Source organism: Gobio gobio, assembly GCF_949357685.1.
Source record: "Gobio gobio genome assembly, chromosome: 15".
Lineage (NCBI taxonomy): Eukaryota > Metazoa > Chordata > Actinopteri > Cypriniformes > Gobionidae > Gobio > Gobio gobio.
The window spans coordinates 17848892-17870334 of NC_137108.1; the positions used below are offsets into that span (position 1 = coordinate 17848892).

At 38.5% G+C, this 21443-nt stretch overlaps 1 protein-coding gene across 5 annotated transcripts in view; it reads right to left on the reverse strand.

Moving 5' to 3' along the window:
- Positions 1–21443, reverse strand: part of cep192 (centrosomal protein 192) — a 49876-nt gene that overhangs the window by 7981 nt on the left and 20452 nt on the right. For 2 of the 5 annotated variants that reach the window (XM_079837446.1, XM_079837448.1), the window contains exons 16-38: positions 21105–21326; positions 19945–20086; positions 19764–19855; positions 18564–19680; positions 17732–17849; positions 17369–17516; positions 12696–13440; positions 12459–12607; positions 10562–10792; positions 10052–10177; positions 9771–9914; positions 9629–9692; positions 9106–9245; positions 8889–8981; positions 8626–8744; positions 8271–8456; positions 4084–4174; positions 3577–3756; positions 3234–3494; positions 2991–3112; positions 584–693; positions 331–493; positions 69–238 (exon numbers count right to left, since the gene is read on the reverse strand). In XM_079837446.1, the coding sequence (XP_079693572.1) occupies positions 69–238; positions 331–493; positions 584–693; positions 2991–3112; positions 3234–3494; positions 3577–3756; positions 4084–4174; positions 8271–8456; positions 8626–8744; positions 8889–8981; positions 9106–9245; positions 9629–9692; positions 9771–9914; positions 10052–10177; positions 10562–10792; positions 12459–12607; positions 12696–13440; positions 17369–17516; positions 17732–17849; positions 18564–19680; positions 19764–19855; positions 19945–20086; positions 21105–21326 (4933 nt within the window). Of the gene's footprint in view, positions 1–68; positions 251–330; positions 494–583; positions 694–2990; positions 3113–3233; positions 3495–3576; positions 3757–4083; positions 4175–8270; positions 8457–8625; positions 8745–8888; positions 8982–9105; positions 9246–9628; positions 9693–9770; positions 9915–10051; positions 10178–10561; positions 10793–12458; positions 12608–12695; positions 13441–17368; positions 17517–17731; positions 17850–18563; positions 19681–19763; positions 19856–19944; positions 20087–21104; positions 21327–21443 lie in introns of all 5 variants that reach the window. The other 3 variants (XM_079837444.1, XM_079837447.1, XM_079837445.1) reach the window with 2 other exon arrangements.

The following is a 21443-nucleotide window of genomic DNA, read 5'->3' on the forward strand; positions in this document are numbered from 1 at the left end:
ACAAATAAATATTGTTAAAACAACGTAATTTTTTTAATATCACATTCCTGAACTCAAATAGGTCTTACTGATAGTGGGTGCAGTGAGAACCAGCTGTTCAGGCTTGATGCTCCAGGTGTTCTCCAGGTTTAGCTCTGTTTGTTTCAGCACAGGTCCTGAAGGGCTTAATGGAGGACCTTTGACTGGCAGCACGTCCAGAGAAACATTACTGATGTAACGGCCCGATGACCCCAAACCGCTGCGTGGAGAACTACACATTAACGTCATCAGCACCGTTAAGTCTGAAAGCATTTGTTTACGTTCACCATGTTATTTGAGGAGGATGATTACCTGTCTGACTCGGAAGCGTGCCGTTGTGAAGGTCTGATGGACTCCATATGGTCGCTCTCTCCAGAGTCTGACATTTCCACAGTGCCAAACAGTGACAGCATCACTTTGCTCATGTTGCCATAGAAAATTTGAGCTTCATTTGGCCTCTGAGGCAGATCATAGGCTGAAAGTGAACCAATCATAAAGCCAAAAATCACAACCAGGGTCAGTTGAGTAAAAGCAATTAAATTTGAGCCCATCTTTGTAAACGTACCCTCCTGAACCTGCTCTTCACCGAGGAACATTTCATCAAAGGGGATATTCTTCAATAAGCTGTTCTCAGACAGCACTTTATTCCCTGCTTCTGGTTTGATTTGAAGTAACCTTGAAAACAGAATAAAACACAAATTACAAAACATGTTTTATCATCACACAATGTCTAAAAAATGTTTTTAAAATCAAATGAACTTTTCACATCAATTTGATATTTAATAAGCATATCAAGGAGGTAATATCCTCAGCAGGTAAGTGTGAATCATATGCTTAGCAATTATATCTCATTCCCAAAAAGGTCTCCAATGTATTACAGATGGCTGCATGCAGCACTTGAAAAATAAATGTGATATAGCCGTTTTGAATCTGAGGCAACCTAATGTGTTAAATTAGAAGCAAGCCTCTAAGAAAATACACATTATTTGGTTAGATTTCAGTTATGTTTACATTACGAAAGTACATAAATTACACACATGTCACCTTTCAATATTTTGTGTTCGGTAGTTTTCAATAATTAGTATATTGTGATATATTAAATATATACAAAATGTGATATTAATATGAAATAGGAATAAAGTTTATGTTTTTGCTCACCAGGGCTGCATTTATTTGATCAAAAATACAGCAAAAACTGTTCAGCTTTGCCATCACAAGAATACATTTAATTAAAATATTTTAAAATAGAAAACAGTAATTTTACATTGCTAAAAAATATAGTAAAACAGTAATATTGCAAATAAATAGTCTTGGTGAGCATAAGAGACATCTTTCAAAAACAAATGACGTAAATTGCAACCATTCATTAAATATTTTAAGCAGGGCTTAAAAACGGAAAAAATATCAATCGGTTCACTCCGAGCAGAATCAATATTTTAGCGTTTCCGTTTTTTCGTTCCTCAATAAACATTACTGTTCCGAAAACGGTTTGATTTGAAAAGATACCGGTTAATAACGTTATTTTAATTTAGCCTATACTTTAAACAAATATGTATAAATAAAGACTTATTTTCACTCAATAATAATATAACTTGAATATTTTAATACACGTCTTTGCAACACAATCAAATTCAGTCAGCTAATAAAGCTTGATCATTTAATGCAATATACCATACCATTTAATACAAAGCATCAACTGTCTATATAGAAAACATTGACCTGTCCTGTATTGGCAATCTGAAAGACTATAGGAAAATTTTTTGATAGATGCTAGTAGCCTACTTGGATAGGCTTAAACGGAATCCATAAACTAGCCTAAATCAGTCTCTTTTCGTACGTTTAAATAAGCAGTACGGACTTTAAGCTCAAATAATGTCCTCCAATACCTGCACATTCATTGTAGACCTCAGCGGGGAAAGAAATGTACTTGAGGCATGAAAATGCGCGCTCTACATAGGGTGACCACCGTCAAACAAACCAAATGTGGGACAATTACTAACTTTGTGTGGGACAATGTGGGACATGTTACCAACACTAAAACATAACCTGAAACTGTTGTATAATCTTAAATTCAACATCACTGAGCCCAAAGGCAGCAGGCATCATGCAGATAACTATTTTTGAAACAGTTCTGACCAAGTGCAACTAAAATCCAACTAAATAAATAATGAAACAAATAAAACAACATGAAATTAGTTAATCTTATATTAATTTATATACAGAACTATCCATTCGTTTTCTGACAGGGAACACATGGAACGATTCACCGCTCCACATTTTGATTGACAGCCGTCACAACCTACTAGTGACCGTGTTTACTCCTTTCTTTTCAACCATTGGATATGATTTAAAAAATGGCTTTTGTATTTGTGTAAGGCGGGATGTTACTTCTGACTAGGCGCTGTTAAATATAGGTGAAAAACGATGCCGCAAAAATAATAAATAAAAGGCTTTCTTAAAAAGGCAAAAGAACGCATGCATGTTTTCTCAATATGATCATTAAAAATCAACAGACTGATGAAAATGCAGGACATTTTCTCAATATGCGATATGCGGGACAAGGGGTGAAAATGCTGTGCGGTACAACGCAAAGCGGGACAGGTGGTCACCCTAGCTCTACACTGACTTGCGTTACCGGTAGATTCATAGATGACTGGTGCGCGGGCATTTCACTCGCGCTTGATACGTCAACGTCACATAATGTACTACTCAATTCATGATTGGTCACTGCCAAATTAAAATTAAAGAGAACGATAAAATAACGTTATTAACCGGTTAATGGTCATTTCAAATTAACGTTTCTGTTCAGAACGATTTCAAATTGATTTTGATTTCGTTTTTGTTCCTCTTAAAATTGTTCGTTTCCGGTTTTCGTTCCTTGAACCGGTTCAGAGCCCTGATTTTAAGACTGACAGAATTCTCAGCTTGAATGAGAAGAATTTTAATCAAGTCAAATGAGAAAAGTCACTGACTTCCTGAACTGTTGTCGAGAGACCTCGTCCCCACAGAAGAGGCAGACAGTGGCAAGGAGAGCGGCAGCGGACTGACAGAGTGCCTGCTCTCTGCGTGAAGCCTTCATCGCTATTGTGATCACCTGTATAAAATAAAACCTTTTGTGAATAGAACCTTTAACTGTTATGTGGAAGGAAAAAAAAAATTTCTCTTTAGATTTTTTTTTTTTTTTTAAACCTCAGTAAAATGTGCACTTGGCTCACCTCCTGTGTTCTCTCTTTCAGTACAAACTGTGAAGGGGACAAGCTAATAACGCTCGAATCCATAACAGTTCGATTCTGAAGATTGCTGTAGGGTACCACTTTTACGAAGGCAGCACGTGAGCCCGTGTTCCGCACGCACACGCAGAGTTTACTGACACGGCCGGCCTGCACTCCACCCAGCATGGCCACATAGCCATCAGAACGTTTCCTCAACTCCTCCAGAATCACGTTACTTGTGCCGCCATATCCTGACAAAGGGATCTGAGAACACCATGATAAAATGTAATGCTACAAATTTGTAACACTGTTTAAAAATCTCTGATAAACAATAATACTAACGCACAGTGAATTTGACCCCAGGCTGGGAGGCACGTGCAGCAGACTGCTTGATCTCCAGTTTGGCCAGCATGGAGGCAACACGCGTGGGAGCAAAGAGCAGATGAACAGTCACATCCTCTTTGGGTTTGATTGACAGCTCTCGGTTACGTGTCAGCCGCTCATCTGGGCCGAATGAACTCTGCAGCTGGAGGGTTGAGGCAGAAAAAGACAAAGGAGAGAAAAGATAAATGGATAGATATGTGTATATACTGCCACCGGTTCAAAAATCGAAGGAGCTGGTTGGTTGGTTTTCCTAGGCTAATAAGAGTGCATCAGTTGGGTTCACAAAGTAAAAACTCCATTAATTTTCTCAATAGGGAAATTGATTTTTTTTTTTATTCGTTATAAACGTTTAAAGACAGACCTACTTTGAGCTCAGAGAATGTTAATTGATGGGTTTTTTTGTTGAAGCCTTTTACTCACATTTAGCAGCTCAATGAAATGAACTAAATTTCTCACGGAATTAGCTTACCTGGAAACAATCTTGGTCTTGACCCCTGATGAGAAGTCTGAGTTGTTGTGATGTAGTGGGTGAATTGTTTCTTAGCACCAGTTTCTGTTGCCTACAAATACAAAAGCATCATCCACAATTCATTCGTATGTTTACAGCAGTTTATGACTTTCTATTAGAAGTGTAGCGGTTCTTGGTGAAAAACCAAACCGTACCGTTCTCCACCCACAGTTGGGTTCGACACATCTATAATATGGTTTGGTGAAAAAAACTAAACATAAAATGGACAGTTCCGCTAATGTAAGTTTCGGTAAATTAATACACGTTTGAATACGCACGCGTTTCATGTGAGAATAGCTGTCCAGTCAACTGTTAGTATGTAAATCTGTTGCTGACATCATTTACTCACGTGTTGGTGTGTTGCAATTCAGCATGACAAGCGAAGGAGACACGCTGCTGAGAGAGCCTTGATAAACCTCATGACATTCTAGCTTCCCAATCCATTATAACATGAGTGCCGTATGCTCAAGGCAAAATGTCTGATATGTCCAGTCATTCATCACCATGGTGTTGATAGCGCTTGAGCGCAGGTTGGACCGAAACAGCACACATTGCCTTCAGGGTTTAAATAGACACTCAGTGCTAATTCGAACAGACAAAACAATAATAAAAGGGATGATCAGGACTAGACAATAAGGACTGCCTGGGGCCAGTGTGAAAGATGTTTGGGACAGTTGACGGAACTGTCACGGTCCCAATCGGGCCAGTGCTGAATCGTCTTGAAACTATCTTTTGCATTTATTTTTAAGCCTTTCCAATTTAAACATTCAAGCGAAAGATGACACAAAAGAGAACTTGCGCACGGTATGAGAAGTTTTCTATGTGCACACATCTGAAGCCTACACTCTAGCCGCGTTTCCATTACAGATTTGCGCAAAACTTTTGCGATATTTTCTAAAAGTCGATAAAAAAAATATTGCGAAAAGACATCGTTTCCATTAACTGATGTTATATATGCGACTAAAAATATGTTTTTCCTCTCGTGATAAGTCATTCCAAAAATCATTCTACGTATGTTGTTAGGTTTATGTATATCCCAGCCACCGCACGCCATTATTTTTAATGGTAAGAAACGTGTGTGTTATCCAAGCACTGATGGCAAGGAAAGCACCTTATACTTGAGTGGCACTTATGAGGTGTTATGATAAATTGTGGCATTTTATATTCTATTGTTTTTTATGAGTTTAATAAAGAACTCGTCTTCTGTCCAAACACACCATCACCTGTAAAGAATGATCCACTTTTACATACGCCAGGTGTGACGCATTGCCACATACAGAGACGAGCAAAAACTTTGAATTTGCATGGTGTTAACTCAAAAGGTTTTTTTTACCACTTCCGTTATTTTGGCTTGGAATTTCATTTGTTGGAAATATAAACTGAATTTAGAAATGCTTTTGAAATGAAAAACTTTGAAATGAAGACAGCGTTTGGAGTGGAGTGCAAAATAATCTGTTCCCTGAGACCGCGGCCTTTGCAGTTATTGTGAGTTTACACAAATAAAAGTAGACAGTTTACTGTTCATAATTATATCTTGCACTCATCTGTCTGGCTAAAAATGACGGCGTATTGTGAGTTGTTTGCGCTGGAATAAGGAAAAAATCCATCAGAAGGCGCCGACGACTTCGTCAGACAGAGGGTTAAAGAAAACGTAGCCTATTTAGTAGGGATGAGCGAGTACAGCATTATCTGTATCTGTATCTGTTAACCATATGAATTATCTGTATCTGTACTTGGACTGGGCCGGGCCTAACCTGGAAGTGGGCGGGATTTAACCCGGAAGTGGTCGGGTTGTCTTGAAATGGGCGGGGCTTTAACCAGTATGTTATTTTTAATCATGCAATTGCTATGGGTTGATCAGAAATTGTTATATTTATTGCTGATTAGAAAACTATTTACATGACAGCATCAGCATTGAGCTTCAGATCTTTTTTTTTGATCACAATAACAAACGAACTATATACAGAACAAGTTTTGCAACAATTAATACAACACATGCGGTTGCAATTATTAAGAAAAATGTAATGAACAAGAGTTTTCATCTAAACATAACTTTCTTTTTTTAAGTTTTAATTTTTTTATGATCAGTGATTTTTTTTTTTGGTTCTTTTTTATTTCCACACCAGGTGTGTGTGTGTGTGTGTGTGTGTGAGTGAGTAAGAGAGAGACAGAGAGAGAGAGAGTGTGTGTAGCTAATTAATTCGTAATATTATAGTTTTACACCACTAATTCCTTTATTTTTTTATGAAATGCAGCAAGAAAGTGTCAGACACTGCGTGAAGTCAAAAAACTGGTTAGAGCCAGCAGACGGTAAAAAAAAACAAAAAAAAAAAACTCTGTTGACCGGCAGAGAGAGAGAGTGTGTGTAGCTAATTAATTTGTAATAGCCTATAGTTTTTATACCACTAACTTACTTACTTAATTTTTTTGCGTGAAGTCAAAAAACTGGTTTGTCAGCAGACGTTAAAAAAAAGAAAAAAAAATCTCCGACAGGCAGAGACGCAACGCTACTCGCTTTCTACCAAGCACCACGTCTGAACAAACCCCACGTTTACCAGAACTCTACTGGTTAATAAGTAAGTACTACAAAAAAAACGAAATAAAAAAAAAACCTGAAGCTGAAGAAACCCTAAACGTTAACGGGAAAGACCCGCGAACCTGAGTGACTGAGGGAGAGACAGAGAGAGAAAGAGAGCTGTTCTCTTCTCAGCGTTCTGTGTGTGTGAGTGAGCAGAGCGGGCAGCGGGACACAGCAAATCTGTATGTGTAAGGGAGGGGCGCTGTGACTAGCCTATCACAGAACGCAGACACAGTCAGCTACCCAATGAGGATTTTTATTCCATCCGAGCACAGATATTGACTCGTATTACTCGTATAATACTTGTTTATCCGTACCGGATACTCGTTTCAGCCGAGTATCCGGCTCAACTCTACTATTTAGTTTCATGGTTAGGCTATGTCTAAATATTATAATCTTTTAATTTCATATGTTGATTATGAAAAGTGAGCAGCATGAGTAAGGCACATAATCAGATGCGCATATGTCTGGGGACATGGATTTTGAGCACTTCATTGAATTGTGTTTTCTAGAAAGTCTTTCTTTAAAATTAAATTTTGTTTTGTATAATTGTATTTTAATTTTGATCAATGTTTAATCAACTATTTGGCTGTATAATTAATAAATAAGAAGCAAACCAAGATCGTCGGGAATGGATTGACGTGCGTAACTGGCCTGTTTCCTCGGCCTCTGTGTAAAGCTAAAACTAGCGCTTTAATACATTATTTACAGTAGGCCTATAGATATGATATTTGTGGCTGCACCGGGGTCTATCATTATAAAGTTACGCCACTTTCCTTATTAGGAGAAAATAGATGTCGTTTTAACGACATAAGATCTCGTTATTACGACATACTTGAGTGGAAAAAAATAATATGTAGGCCCTGTGTTGGAGCAATGTGTGACCGTACCAGGTGACCTGTCAATGCGGAAAAACGTTTTCCATTGCAGTTTTGCAAAAATGTCCTTTATCGAATTGCCTGAAAAACCACCTCATGTGAGCGCAAAAACTTTTTTGCGATACATGGGAGTTTTTGCGAAATTGACGCGTTTCCATTGGGTGTATTTTCAATTCGCCATTTCAATTTGCGCAATTTTAAGGGTAATGGAAACGCAGCTACTGATAGCTGCATCCCCAGCATGCGAATACTTTCCATGCATTATGTCTTGAAGTGACAGCAGCCTAATATGCTTGCTGCTGTCAGTGTTTTTTTTTTAAACATTAAAACACTGCTCTTGACTGAATAACTTTTGTAACTTTAATAAGGATTCATCTATATTTAGTGTATAGAGTGAAGACTATGCAGTGTTATTTTACATTTGATTAGATTTCATGTACAGAAATTGGATAAAGTATTGTTAGACCTACCTGAAAAGCAGTTTATTTTATTAGTTTCTTTGCACTATTGTATTTATTTGTGCTGTTGCATGGGAGTTTCATTTGTTCTTATTTTCTTTATTTTTTTGACAGTGGTCATTTTTTCCTGAACATAGCACATACCAAACCGTACCGGAACAGTGACTAAAACAAACCGAACCGCAAGTAATTTGAACCGTTACACCCCTACTTTCTATGGCTATGTGTACTCACACTGCTCTGCCCAGCGTAACCCCTCCCCATGCCATGAACTGTTTGTTGGACAGGATGGGTGGGATTTCAGCCTGTGATAACACAGCAGGTGGGCATACCACTTTTCCAGAAACTCCCTGGACCATCTCTCCTTTCAACATCACCTCATACTGAGGTCCACTGGGTAGAACCAGAATCGTCAACATGCTGAGAAAAAGAAGAAAAAAAAAACTTACTTGAAAGTGCAACAATATGAAGTAGCAAGTATATTTTAAAACAATCTGAAGCCTTTAACATTTAAAATCAGAAATAAAAACCTCAAATGAGGACAAAAGCAATTAACATACAAAAACTAAATCTATATGAATGAACATGCCTCTCCTTGTGTTTCTGTGTGTCCTGGGCAGTGAAAGAGACCACTACACATTGCTCCTCTCCAGCTTTCAGAGCCAGTTCATCTGGCCTCACAGTGAAGCAGCTGTCACCATCAGTAATCTGAAAAACAGCCAGAAAGACAGAAATTAGAATGAAAACCAAAGCTTTTCAAAACAAAACATTTGATGGTGTTTATTCTAGAGTATGTTGACAATGTATGAGAAACATCTTAGTGTATTAAAATGTTAAGCTCATATCAGGTACCTTTAGTCTGAGCAGAACATCAATGTTTCCCGCATTCTTTAAGGGAAGATTCTGCTTTGCAGTCTGCCCCAAAGGAGCCTGAAGACACACCGTCTGTACAGATATTCATGTAGTAAATAAGTGACAGCAAGCAAATAAGCAAAAAACTGAACCCATTTCATAACCCCAAAAAATCCAGGTGTCCTTTAGCTTGTAGACACAATGTTTCCCCTGTTACCTGTAGGTCTTTTGGTGCATGCACTCTGGCAGTGCCTGTCCTTGCCCTCAGGGCTACGCTCTGGATCACATGACTTGGGCCTGGACTGTCCACCTCAATATCCACCCGTGCACTGTATTCATCGGCTGGCCCCAGCTCACCTGAATAAAAATAAATAAAATAAATAAATAAATAAATAAATAAAAAAAGAGCAGCAGCTCACGGTCATTGTGTGCTTTATTTTACTGGATAGACCATAAACCCCCCACAAAAATTACTTTAAATGAACATTAACTAAAATATATAAAATAAAAAAAACTAAAATAATTAGAACAGGGAAAAAAATAATCAAAAATTAAATGGGAAAAGAATGAAAATGGAAAAGATACAATGAAAAATATTAAATCTATATAGTAGCATATCAGTGATGCTATAATAACACTAATACAGGATGAACATTTCTCAACTTGTGTCTAGTTTTAACTTTTTAGATATACTAGTTTTGTGTTTCTAGGTTGACTAGTTTTTAGGTTTTTAGACATACCTGAACTTGAAATGTACTTTTGAGGGGCACTGAAATGAACCCACACCAAGAAGCTTTCTTGATTCTGGGAAAGAAAGACATGCATTTGAACACTCAAATCTGCCATCAGGTCAGAAAAATAACTATTTAGAGAGATATTCACCTCTGAATAACTGGCATGCAGCACATGGTTGATGACTGATGAAGTTGAAAGTGAGGTCAGGTTTGAGCCAGAATGAAGGGAACCGTCTGTGCTCATGGTGACCGGGCTCTTAGAGAAGCCGAAACAATGCCATGCTGATGCATTCTATGAGAGACAAAACCAACTGTTTAACATGCCATTGAATGAGAGCTTTATCTGTCTAACATGTGACAAGGATTACATCATGCACAACCAATGTTTCATATATTTTTCATAACCAAATGCTGACAGATCTCACTGACCGCACTGATAACCAGTCGAATAGGCACAGTGGCATGAGTCCTGTTGACCAGTTTGAGCGGCAGGGTCTTCGTACCACCCCCCGCCAGGTCCCCGAAGTCCAGGCAGCCTGTCTTTCCAACGTCTACCTATTAATTAAAATAAGAGAAAGAAAAGCAACAGTTTTTTTTTCTTCACACATTTTACATTGATTAAAACAGAACTTTTAAAAGATATCTACAGAAAAATAACTAACAAATTTCAGGTATAAAGGCCAATTTGCACTGCACCAACAGATACAGACCAATGGCAACAGTCACCAGATTACAGGACGTCACTTCTCAGACATTCTAATTCAGCATTTTCAATCAGCGATAAGCTCTGACAGATGCCGACAAAACCCAATAAATTGTCTGTTGCGGTTCGTTGGTGCAGTGTGAATTGAAATCACCACATCATTAATCCCAGTACAAAAAATTTTATTATATGCAGTTTTAGTGTTTTGGAATATCAACTCTGGAAACTCTTTTAACCTGTATTGAAGGGTTCTCAGCCACAGCGATCAGCACCACTTTCTTGGCAAAGACTTCTGCGTGAGCCACAGTCTCCGTCTCTGCAGATGCAGGCCAGGATGACACACTGAGAGTACACTGATACAGTCCAGCCCTTGGAGCTATGAACAAAACCTTCTGTTCTTCTGTACATTTGGGTCCAATTATGGTCTTATTCTTAACTATTAGCCACTGGAAGGGGAGGGACTCCACCTGTGATGCAATGAAAATTATAATACTGCATACAAAAACTAACAATGAATACATTTAGCCACAAGAGGCTTTAGATAAATTGCTTTTTGACCAGTAAGTTTGCCAGATTTTACTAAATCTAGACCACTGGTTCTCAACCTTTCTAAATGCAAGGCCAACATTATCCATACAAAATATTTAAAGACCCAAGACTCTTTTCTAGTTCTCATAAATTTAATAGCAGGAATCCAAAAGTTTTAGGAGCCGAATGTTCTTCAATGTTCCCAAATATTTAAATGAAAGAATTTACATAACTTTTATCCATTAAATAATGAACAACCTGAAAATTAGGGGAGGGGGAAGTTATACATTAAAAAATATATTTATATATTTATTATAAAAACTACCATTGAGTTAAAGGGTTAGTTCACCCAAAAATGAAAATTCTGTCATTAATTGCTCACCCTCATGTCATTCGACATCCGTTCATCTTCGGAACACAAATGAAGATATTTTAGTTGAAAGCTGATGGCTGAGAAAGGCTTCAGATAGGCCTCCATTGGCATTCAGTACATTTACACTCCCAAGACCCATAAAAGGCACTTAAAACGTCGTTACAAAGTCCATCTCACCACAGTGGCTCTACAATAATTTTACGAAGCGACGACAATAGTTTTTGTGCGGAAAAAAAAAAATCAAAATAACGACTTTATTCAACCTCTTCTTGTCTTCCGTGTGTGCCTCCACGACGCATGCGCGAGAATATGACGTAGCGCCAGGGTTCGGGAATCCATGAAATGCACACTTTAACCCCATTTTGAGCACTACGCGGAGACCTAAAGCACGATCAATGTAGAATTCAACAGCTTAGATACGCGCGTCTTCCTCTGCTTGTAAACAAATCGCTTCTGGGTCATGTGTCCGAACGCCGGATCTGCGTAATATTCTCACGCATGCGTCGTGGAGGCACACACGGAAGACAAGAACAAGTTGGATAAAGGTGTTATTTTGATTTTTTTTGGTGCACAAAAACTATTGTCGTCGCATCGTAAAATTATTGTAGAGTCACTGTGGGGAGATGGACTTTGTAACAACGTTTTAAGTGCCTTTTATGGGTCTTGGGAGTGTAAATGTACTGAATGCCAATGGAGGCCTGTCTGAAGCCTTTCTCAGCCATCAGCTTTCAACAAAAATATCTTCATTTGTGTTCCGAATATGAACGGAGGTCTTACGGGTGTCGAACGACATGAGGGTGAGTAATTAATGACAGAATTTTCATTTTTGGGTGAACTAACCCTTTAATATTTTTCTCCATTATGATTTCCACAGGTTTTCCAATAAAATAAGCAATGTATTTTTTTCGTTTTATGCTTGCTTTGTCCTACTTTAAATCATTTTACATAGTGATACAACAAGATGAATTTCTAACACAACCCGAAATATATAAATTTTCAGCTAATTAACTTATCACTCAAACTGTGAGTTGTACAAATTTATACCGTACACAAGACAATTTTTTAATTATATATTAATTCATTACTGAAATAAAACTTAAATGGTGGCTGTAATAAAAATATTTTCAGTTGCATCAATCTTGACATCATCTTAAAGCCTCACTGAAGTCCCCCTAGTGGGTCCTGGCCTCATTATTGAGAACAACTGGACTACTTTTGACAGATTTTCTTACCTTCTCTCCATCAATGGATAGGCTTGTGATGGAGATGGAAACTTGCTGCCAGCGCTCAGAGGGGTTGAAAATGTTGAGGGACGTCTGAGAGGCAATTCCCACACAGCAAGAACTGGGAAACTTCAGCTCATTTGGAACCATCACTTGAGCTAAAGTGCAAGTGAAAAAATAATTTTTTTTTTTAAAGAAATTCCTTCATAACACTGTCTTTCAAATACATAAATCAATTCCACTCACTTCTAAGGTCTGCTAGATCTTGTGCGGCCCATGACCCAACATTTGGCTGTCCATAGGTCTTGCTGACTGGATAATGAGGATGTTGTTGTTGACCGGTGTTCAGGTAACCAGACTGAAGACTTGTAGATCCAGGGACATGCCCCATATGTCCCATTGATGGATTTGCAGTAGGCATTGGAGCTGATACTCCATACAAACCAGATGGCCCTCCAATCTGATAGGGAGGAGCATGTAGAGGACCCTCTGAGCTCAGATACTGCTGTGCCAGATGGGAACTGAAGATGGAACGTCCTGTTAGGAGGCTGGGAAGGTTTTGCATGGCACCCTGAGAGCTGTAGCTCGGAACTGATCCATATGTCAAGTCATCTGCAACACCAAAACAAGACCCAGACCCAGACCCCAAGCCATGAGGCAGCAAATGGTGTGCCGGTTCTGTGGCTGTCCCAGGTGGATGCTGAATGTTTAGCTTGCTCAAGTACCCAGAATCCCCTTGAGTGTACAACCTCGGCCCAGGCTCAGACTGGCGGTTGCCATTAGCGTATACGTTTTCTTTATGGAAGTCAGTTTCACTTTGGCAACGTGAGCCCAGTTCTGAGGTCTTTTGGTTGAATCCTGGAATTTCAGCGTGGCAAAAAGGTTCTGGACTCTTTGAAGAACTCAAAACATTTCCATTATCAAATGGCTCCACTGGAGGAGTTGGGCTAGCTCTGATAATAGTGGTGCTTAAAGCCATCGAGGTGTTTTTCTATAGAAGCAGAGAAAAAGATTCTTCTGTACATTTAAACCATAAAGCAAATCAGTGGCATCACAATCAATATCAAATAGTGATCAACTAATATGGGCTGCCAATGCCAATATCTAAGAGCTTTTTTTCCTTTTCTTTTATACAAAATATGTTGTTGTACATGCCTTCGGTCATCTGATTGTTAGTTTATACTTTTTTGGCAATTAAATAGACTTAGTATAATTCTAGAACTGTCCACCTTCAGGTCATGGTGCAGGTGTCTTTTTTTCTGTTAAACTTAAGTGTTTTCTTACATTTACCTCAAAAGCGTTAAATCAGTTAACTGAAGCAACTTAGGTTGTCTGATTATCCATACATCAATTTTTCTCAAATTTATCTTAATGCGAGTAGCAAATATGATACATTAGCGTTTTGAGGAACATTTATTTGTACATCTCTCAATCATCATTGTATGACAGTGCATTATAGAGCTGTATTCGATATATCGATACAATGGTGTATCGTCACATACTACTTGTCGATACAGCTGCTTCTGTATTGCCTCTGCAGCACGCAGCGAATATAATATTAAGGCTAGAACAAGGTCAAGGCCAATCTAGCCCGCAGAGGCACATAACTAGGGTTTCCTGATATAAAGAGACGTAATCCCCCAATCAGAGCTTCACACTTGCGCAATATGTAAATGTATTCAAACTGGCAACCATGTGTATGCGCTCTGTCTCCACTGTGGATAAAAGTGCTGGCTTTCTGAAAACAAAAATGGTAAGCTTAAAGTTCAGTGATCAGCAGTTCGATGTTCTATTCACAGAAATGTGCTGCATTTCTCTATTAACAGTGAAGCGGTGAGTTTCATTGCTTCAAAATGATGTTACCAACTCACTGAGAAAAATAACTCTACAGTGGTGAAGCTATTTTATTGATGACAATTGCAGGGCAGAGTTGAGAAGTTTCTGTGTTGCTGAATGTTTGTGTGTGCGCGGCACGATCTGTGGGAGTGACTGTCTGAATGCATGTGCAACAGTGAAGAAAGCACATCATTTTCTTAAATGTTGAGAGTGTGTTAATTTGTGCAATGATAACCTACCAGCAATATAAAGATGATTTTTAACATTATGGCCCAGTTTCACAGACAGGGCTTAGATTAAGTCATGGTTAGAACAAGTTCAATTAGGACATTTAAGCAGCTTTAATAAACTTGCCTTAGAAAAAAACATTACTGATGTGCATCTTGAGACAAACATCTTAAGACATATTAGTGGGAGATATAGATTGATGAATGATATTTATATGCCTTTTATGCAAGTATTCAGCTTGTCATGTAAATCAATGAGATCTTTATAATAGTATAGCAATCAGAATTTCACTATACTTTTTGGTCACATAAACATAAGCAACTGCAACAATTTGGATAATTTTGCTACTATATGACTTCTATATTACTATAAACTAGGGATGCACCGGTTGACCGGCCAAAAACCGGAAACGGTTTTCTTTGTATTTGTCTGCCGATTTTTCCAGAAATGCGACCACGTGCACATACGCCTATATTGCAATAATTCGCGAACATGTCACTTGTGTGTCACAAACGGAAACTGGAGAACTGAGGGAAGAGACGAGATACGCTGAAGGGAATGAAGAGCCGCTTTCCTGCGGGAGCTGAAGTTGCGCAAGCTTACCTCTCCGCGCCCTGCACAAGCGTAGATAGTGAGCGTTTGTTCAGCTCAGCATCTCACGTGTTGGATCGGATGAGAACGAAACAGACTAACTTGTGACAAAGCCAAAATACTTCTTTTTGTAGCCTAAAGAAGAACATGCATGCACTTTTGAAATGAAATACTATCAGTTCTGTAGCCTATAGTATAGGATGATAATTTTTATTTTACCTTAAAATTACATTGACTTAATTTGATTTAAAAAGCACCTGCTGTAGCATCTTAGTTTTTTTAGTTGCACTAAACTTTTGATTTAACATTTTGGAACAATTATATACATTGGTTTTATTTAATTTCACTGGTAAAGACTTTTTTTCTTTACACTGAATTTAAAAACAAATGCTGATTTTTAGCCAAAAGCCAATTTAGCCTGTTAAATACCAAATAAACATCTTGTTCATGTATACTTTCGTTCTTTTATTGTGTTAAAAAAAAAAACGGAAATCGGTATCTGGCCAGTTTTCTTGGAAAAAAAAATAAAAAATTTAATTCTTCGGAATCGGCCATGTAAAATCATGATCGGTGCATAGGGCTGAAACGATTCATCGAGTTACTCGATTAACTCGATTACAAAAATTCCTCAAGGCAAAAATTCTGCTTCGAAGCCTCGTTCAATTCCTATGACGATTCTAGATGTCCAGAATCACTATAGTAACTGCATGTTTTACACAGTTTATGCAAGTTGATTACCGTTCTTATAGCTGCCACACACACACACACACACACACACACACACACATGGCGCGCGCAAGCCCCGAAGCCAGATTGCTTTCACTTTCGTCCTCATAAAGTTTGTCAAGTAAATGCTTTTAAAGCCTTGCCAGTTTGAACATTGAAGCGATTGTGCACTATTCAAATAACAATACGGAAAACGTATCCGTTCAGTGCTCAGCTTTTTTCTGTGACACGGAGTTTAGCCGTGTCGCGTCTTTGACAACGAGCGCGCGCCCTGAAGGCAGACCTCTTTTCGCGTGAAGATCATGCGCAGAGAGCAGAGCAGAAACGCAGTGTCAACGCCGTTCTGTGACTAAAGTAAAGTCACTAAAGTAGCTTAGAAACTCAACTCAACCGTTATAGGCATACATTTGAATACCTTTTAAGTAATTACAAACCACAGCTTCATAATGAATAGAGACGATAATATGAGTAATTCACACACACACAATCACTCTCTCATTAATGCATCCAAATAAATGTAATGTAGGTCTACTACTGTGTTAATGTATCCATCTGATGTACAACAAACATAAATCTGCTCCATAGACATCAATAACTGCTGAAAGTGAACCGTTTCCTATAAAAAAAGTATTTTAAAATCACAAAGAAATGCACTTTTTGCATTTGTTGGAAAAATTCCAACTTTAATAGTAGAAAATCAGTAACACACACACGCATGCACCCTCCTCTCTCTCGCGCCAGTCAGATCAATCGTGGCAATGAATCACATATGCTTAAACTTTTATGTAGCCACGCAACAATAATTTCAGCATTCACTGTATACACCGGGACGTGATGATGTGACGCGATTTTTCGAACGGATGCTTCACCTAAAATGCCCCGCAATGCAAGTGATGCAAGCCAAATGCAGCGTTCTATTGAAAATTAATGTATGTATTTCTGCCGTACCAAACTGCAATGAAGCACCACACACACACACCACCCACACACCACCCACACACCACCCACACGTTACCATAGCAAATAGGCTCACCCCAGAAATTATATATTATTTGTTAGTAGCTTAATGGTAAATGCTGCAGGTGTAGAAATCCACATAAAATATATTTACTTTGATGTCAGGGCTAGATTACAGCATGACACCTGTTGTGCATATTAATAAATTAAATAGCTTTTCCTCTTCATTTTCGTTATGCATTATTTGTTTTGGTTGTTTAAAAACAGATTTTTTTTAATCCGATTAATCGACCGATTAAGTGCTAGATTAATCGATTACAAAAAGAATCGATAGCTGCAGCCCTACTATAAACTATATGCCATTAAAGCCTGATCATAAACACATATGCAAATGTTTTCTTTCATTTTGTCTAAAGGTTCAATAAACTTCCATTTTAAAACTAAAATTTTCAGACTATTTCATGTCAGGCTTTATAGGGTTAATAAAGCAGCAACAACTTAACATCCCAAATAGCCAATTCATATTGTAATCTACATAAAACTAAAAAGGGTATTACAACAACAACAAAAAAACAACTCACCTTATGGTGGTCAGGGGTGGGCATGCAAGTGTTCTCATTAATGGAGAGGTAAGTCAGCCTGCTGAGAGTTGGGCTTGAACAATGAGACTGTGGGGACCCAGGATCTTCATCAGCCTTCCCACTATTGGGTGAGCACGGAGACGTCTCCCTATTCCCAAAACACATGAATAAGTGTCAAATCATGTCATTATTTATCCATGCGTTTTAACAATATTTGTGGTTCAATACATCATAGAATAACTACTATGGCTGATTAAAAAACAACCATAAAAATAATACAATGAGAAATTTGAATGTGGCACCACAAAAAAGCAAGATAGAAATCCATTAGATATGTAAACAAGTATAAAAACTTTTTTTTACCCATATCCACTTGGAATGGAGGTCTGACTTGGACTGGAGTGTGTAAGAGGGGAGGTGGATGGTCTGAAATTACAATGGCTGACCTCCACAACACCAGGGGCACCACTTTCAGGCGAGCCTTTAATAAAAAGTAGATGTCCTTTATTTTCTGAAACGTATATGATATTCATGCACAATAGGAAAATTAATAAAGTAACTAGGACTGTCAAGAAAACATATTTAAATCATATGATATGCCATTAATCGCATTTTGCAATCAGCATCTCAATATTTGCAGAGTAAAGACCACAAAGAGAATAATAATAAAAAACATTACATTATTGTGGCAGATAAAAACTTTGCACTGATATTACAAAAAATATCTGAAGTGAGACCCATGAATTAAATTGCTCAACTGACAGCCCTACATTAAAGTCATGATGAAATGAAAGTAGTGACAGATCTTTTCTTCCATATTGTGATTCAAGTGTAAATTTGAGGGCAAAAAAAAAAACAGAACACAAAAAAAATATTAATAATTGTGTAGGTCGGGGACCTGGTTCTATTCATTAGTTGCTGATTGGCTCATTAGTTGCAGACCTGAATGCAATCTTGCAGTCGATTAAAAAAATGGGAGGGATTAATGTGACCTAAATGATTGGAGAAGTCTGGCAGTCACCACCAGAGAGACGTCTGCTGTTTCACCAGAAGATGCATGGATGATTTGTTTACAATAATTACATGCATTTAGAAAAAAGATTATAATAATAATAGTATTTATTTCATTTCATGTCAACTATAAAACAAGCAGTATGACAGGTTTAACATGTTAAAAATAAAATAAGAGATATACCAAATTTTTCCTGTGGTGCTGGCAGTGAATCCTGGTGATCAACAGCTGCAATTTTCTCTTTTGAAACAGACTGGGTGGCTTTAGGGCTTCTGGGTGATCGCGTCTGGTTAATTGTGGGTTTGTCTGTCCGGCCTCCTGTTGTCCTGGGTTTGTATGGGGAGGTCTTCAACGACGATAGTTCTGAGCGGCCACCACTTCGAAGGCCTGGTGAGGTCTTTGGGCCAAGAGCAGGAGTTGACATGGACCCGTCACCTTTCAGAGATCGGCGGTTACCTGTGGCAGAACTGTTGGCTACTTGTTGTCGAGCTGTTCCCATTTTGATTCTGGATTCAGAGACACTTTTATTGGTGGATGGTGTTGCACGACAGTCATTTTTGTTTTTCTCAAAGCCAGATTTTAAATCGACAGGTTTCGATTTAAAGGATGTGGAAGATGATGACTGGCCAGAGCCTAAAGATCTTTTGGCAGGATGCGCAATGGCAGTGGCAGTTGGTAAACTGCTCGACTTAGGTCGAGGAATTGCACTTCGTTTGGCATCTGACCTTGGATTTGATGATACAACATAAGTATCCTCCATTTGTTTGGATGCTTTACTTGCCAGAACCTGACATTTTTTGTTTACTGCTTGCTCTTCCGTTACTGAATGCTGTTCATTTTTATGGGTGGTTCCATTTTCCAGAGGTGCCAACAACTGTTGAGTCTGCTTATTAGAACTGGCCAAGTTATCAGCCAAAGTGAGGATGTCCAAGCAGGACTGTGAAGTAGATCCATCACTGTCACTACTTGAGACATCAGCCCTCATCAGATATTTCTCCATGTCGGGAGTACTGATGTCTCCCACTGATGTTGTTTTCTGCAGGTTTTCCAGTAGACCTTTCTGATTTAAGGCTGCTAAAGGACTGATTATGGACTTTTCTGCTACTTGCTGGCGGCTTTTAGAGCGGCTCCGTTTGGACAACTCCATGATCATGGCAGCGAGCTGTGCTGGATCTGAGCTGATGGAGGCATCAGCAATTGCAGAGGCAATTGTACTGATGCTGAGCATAAGGTTGCTGCTGGAGTTGGGTGATTCTGAACTATGGCCAGAGCCCTCCTTATCTTCATATTGTGCAGAGATCTAATCCAAAATCAGAAAAAAGGTTTAAATATTTTTGCCAAATTTTAAAAGACAGCAGTCCAAATCAAAATGGTTGTGAATACCTGGGAAACCTGCATCTCATTTGTTTGTGGCTGCACATTTTTCTCATGAGCAGCTTCAGCCGTGTTGGGCTCAAGAGTCTTATCTAGATCATCTGTAGTTCACATAAAATATATCAAATTACTTGTCCAAACTAAAATGATTAAACAAATAACTAGTGTGAGCAAAGTATGTTGAATGCACCTGGATTAAGAGTCTCATCAGCATCACTTTGCTGAACTGTCTCAATGTGGATAGAGCTTCCGCTGGAGAACAAATCTGAGGGCCGGAGTAATGCAAAAGGTTCCCTCTTCTCAGGAGAAGTAATGAAGTATCCAAAAGATGGCTGAAAAACAAACATCAAATGGTTGAAAATCTGTAGGTAAGCTTGATTCTTAAAACTCTATGGCAGAGGCGTTCCAACCCTGAACCCCCACCTTTTATTTATTTATTTATTTTTTATTTAACCTTTATTTATCCAGGTAAACCTTCCAGCAGAGTTTTGCTTTAGCCCCAATTAAACACCCGAATCAGCAGTCTTCAGGATTACTAGACACTTCTATGCTGCATCTGAAAATCTCATACACTGACTAAGTACTTCTTTTGAATATCTTTTTTTTTAGCAGTCGCAAAATAATTACATATAGTATGTAGTATTAATGTAACATTAACGAACATACTACATTTGTCATGTTGCTTCATTGCCATTCACAAATCATCTCCCGTTGTCTCATGAGAGGTCCATAAATGTCCAATGTATGCACACTTATGTATCTTGCCAGAAGTTGTAGGTCATCTAGTTACTTTCCTCCTACTTTTTATGAATACTGTGAATTCAGACATACTGTTTTTACCTACTATATAGTAGGGGAGTATGCCATTTCAGATGCAAGAAGGTTGGAGCTAAACTATTCAGAAACTTGGCCCTCCACAAGCAGGACTGGTCAACTCTGCGCTATGGCATCCCAAGCAAACTCTTGATGCAATGATTGTTAGCAAAGCATCTGGGCAGCGTTTCTCAAAAATATCTTGATCAAAGTTAAAATCATAGCCACCAATGGGCTCTAAGGTCTACTTAGGCTTATAATGCTTTTGGGAAACTAAGCCCTGGCCAAATTCTAAATGCTTAATTGACTTACTTTGTATTAAAAATATACATTATCAAGTTCATGCATACCCTAGGAAGCCAGACCATTTTTGAGTTGCTGGCTCCATACTGTGTAATCTACAGAAAGGGTTTTCCAATCATGATTAAGTTGCTAGCGCACTTTGCATAGTCTGAGCCATTTGAATGGCATACAGTGTATTACAACATCGTCTTTGTCCCAAAAACCTGCTTGGGCAGGTGTCTTCTGAGTCCTTACCCTTTTAACATGGTCCTCTTCACTGCTACCAAGACACCCCAGAGCTTCAGAGCGCCTCTGAAAAAACTCGCCCAGTGAAATGCGCAGATAACTTTGGTTCCCAGCCTCGAGTTCAGAGGAGACTTGGGAGGCCCTCATGAGGATGTTGCTACTTGTTGTTGGGGCTTTCCAAGAGGTGTCTCCCAGCACTTCACTCATATTTACAGCTTGAATCTGCTCTTCCTACCAGAACACAAAATTAAAACACATTTGTTGGTTCCTTAATCACATCTATGGGGCCTTTGTGTAAAATGGACTTTAGTTACAGTTTGGCTGAACTCAAAAACCTAAAGAGAACCA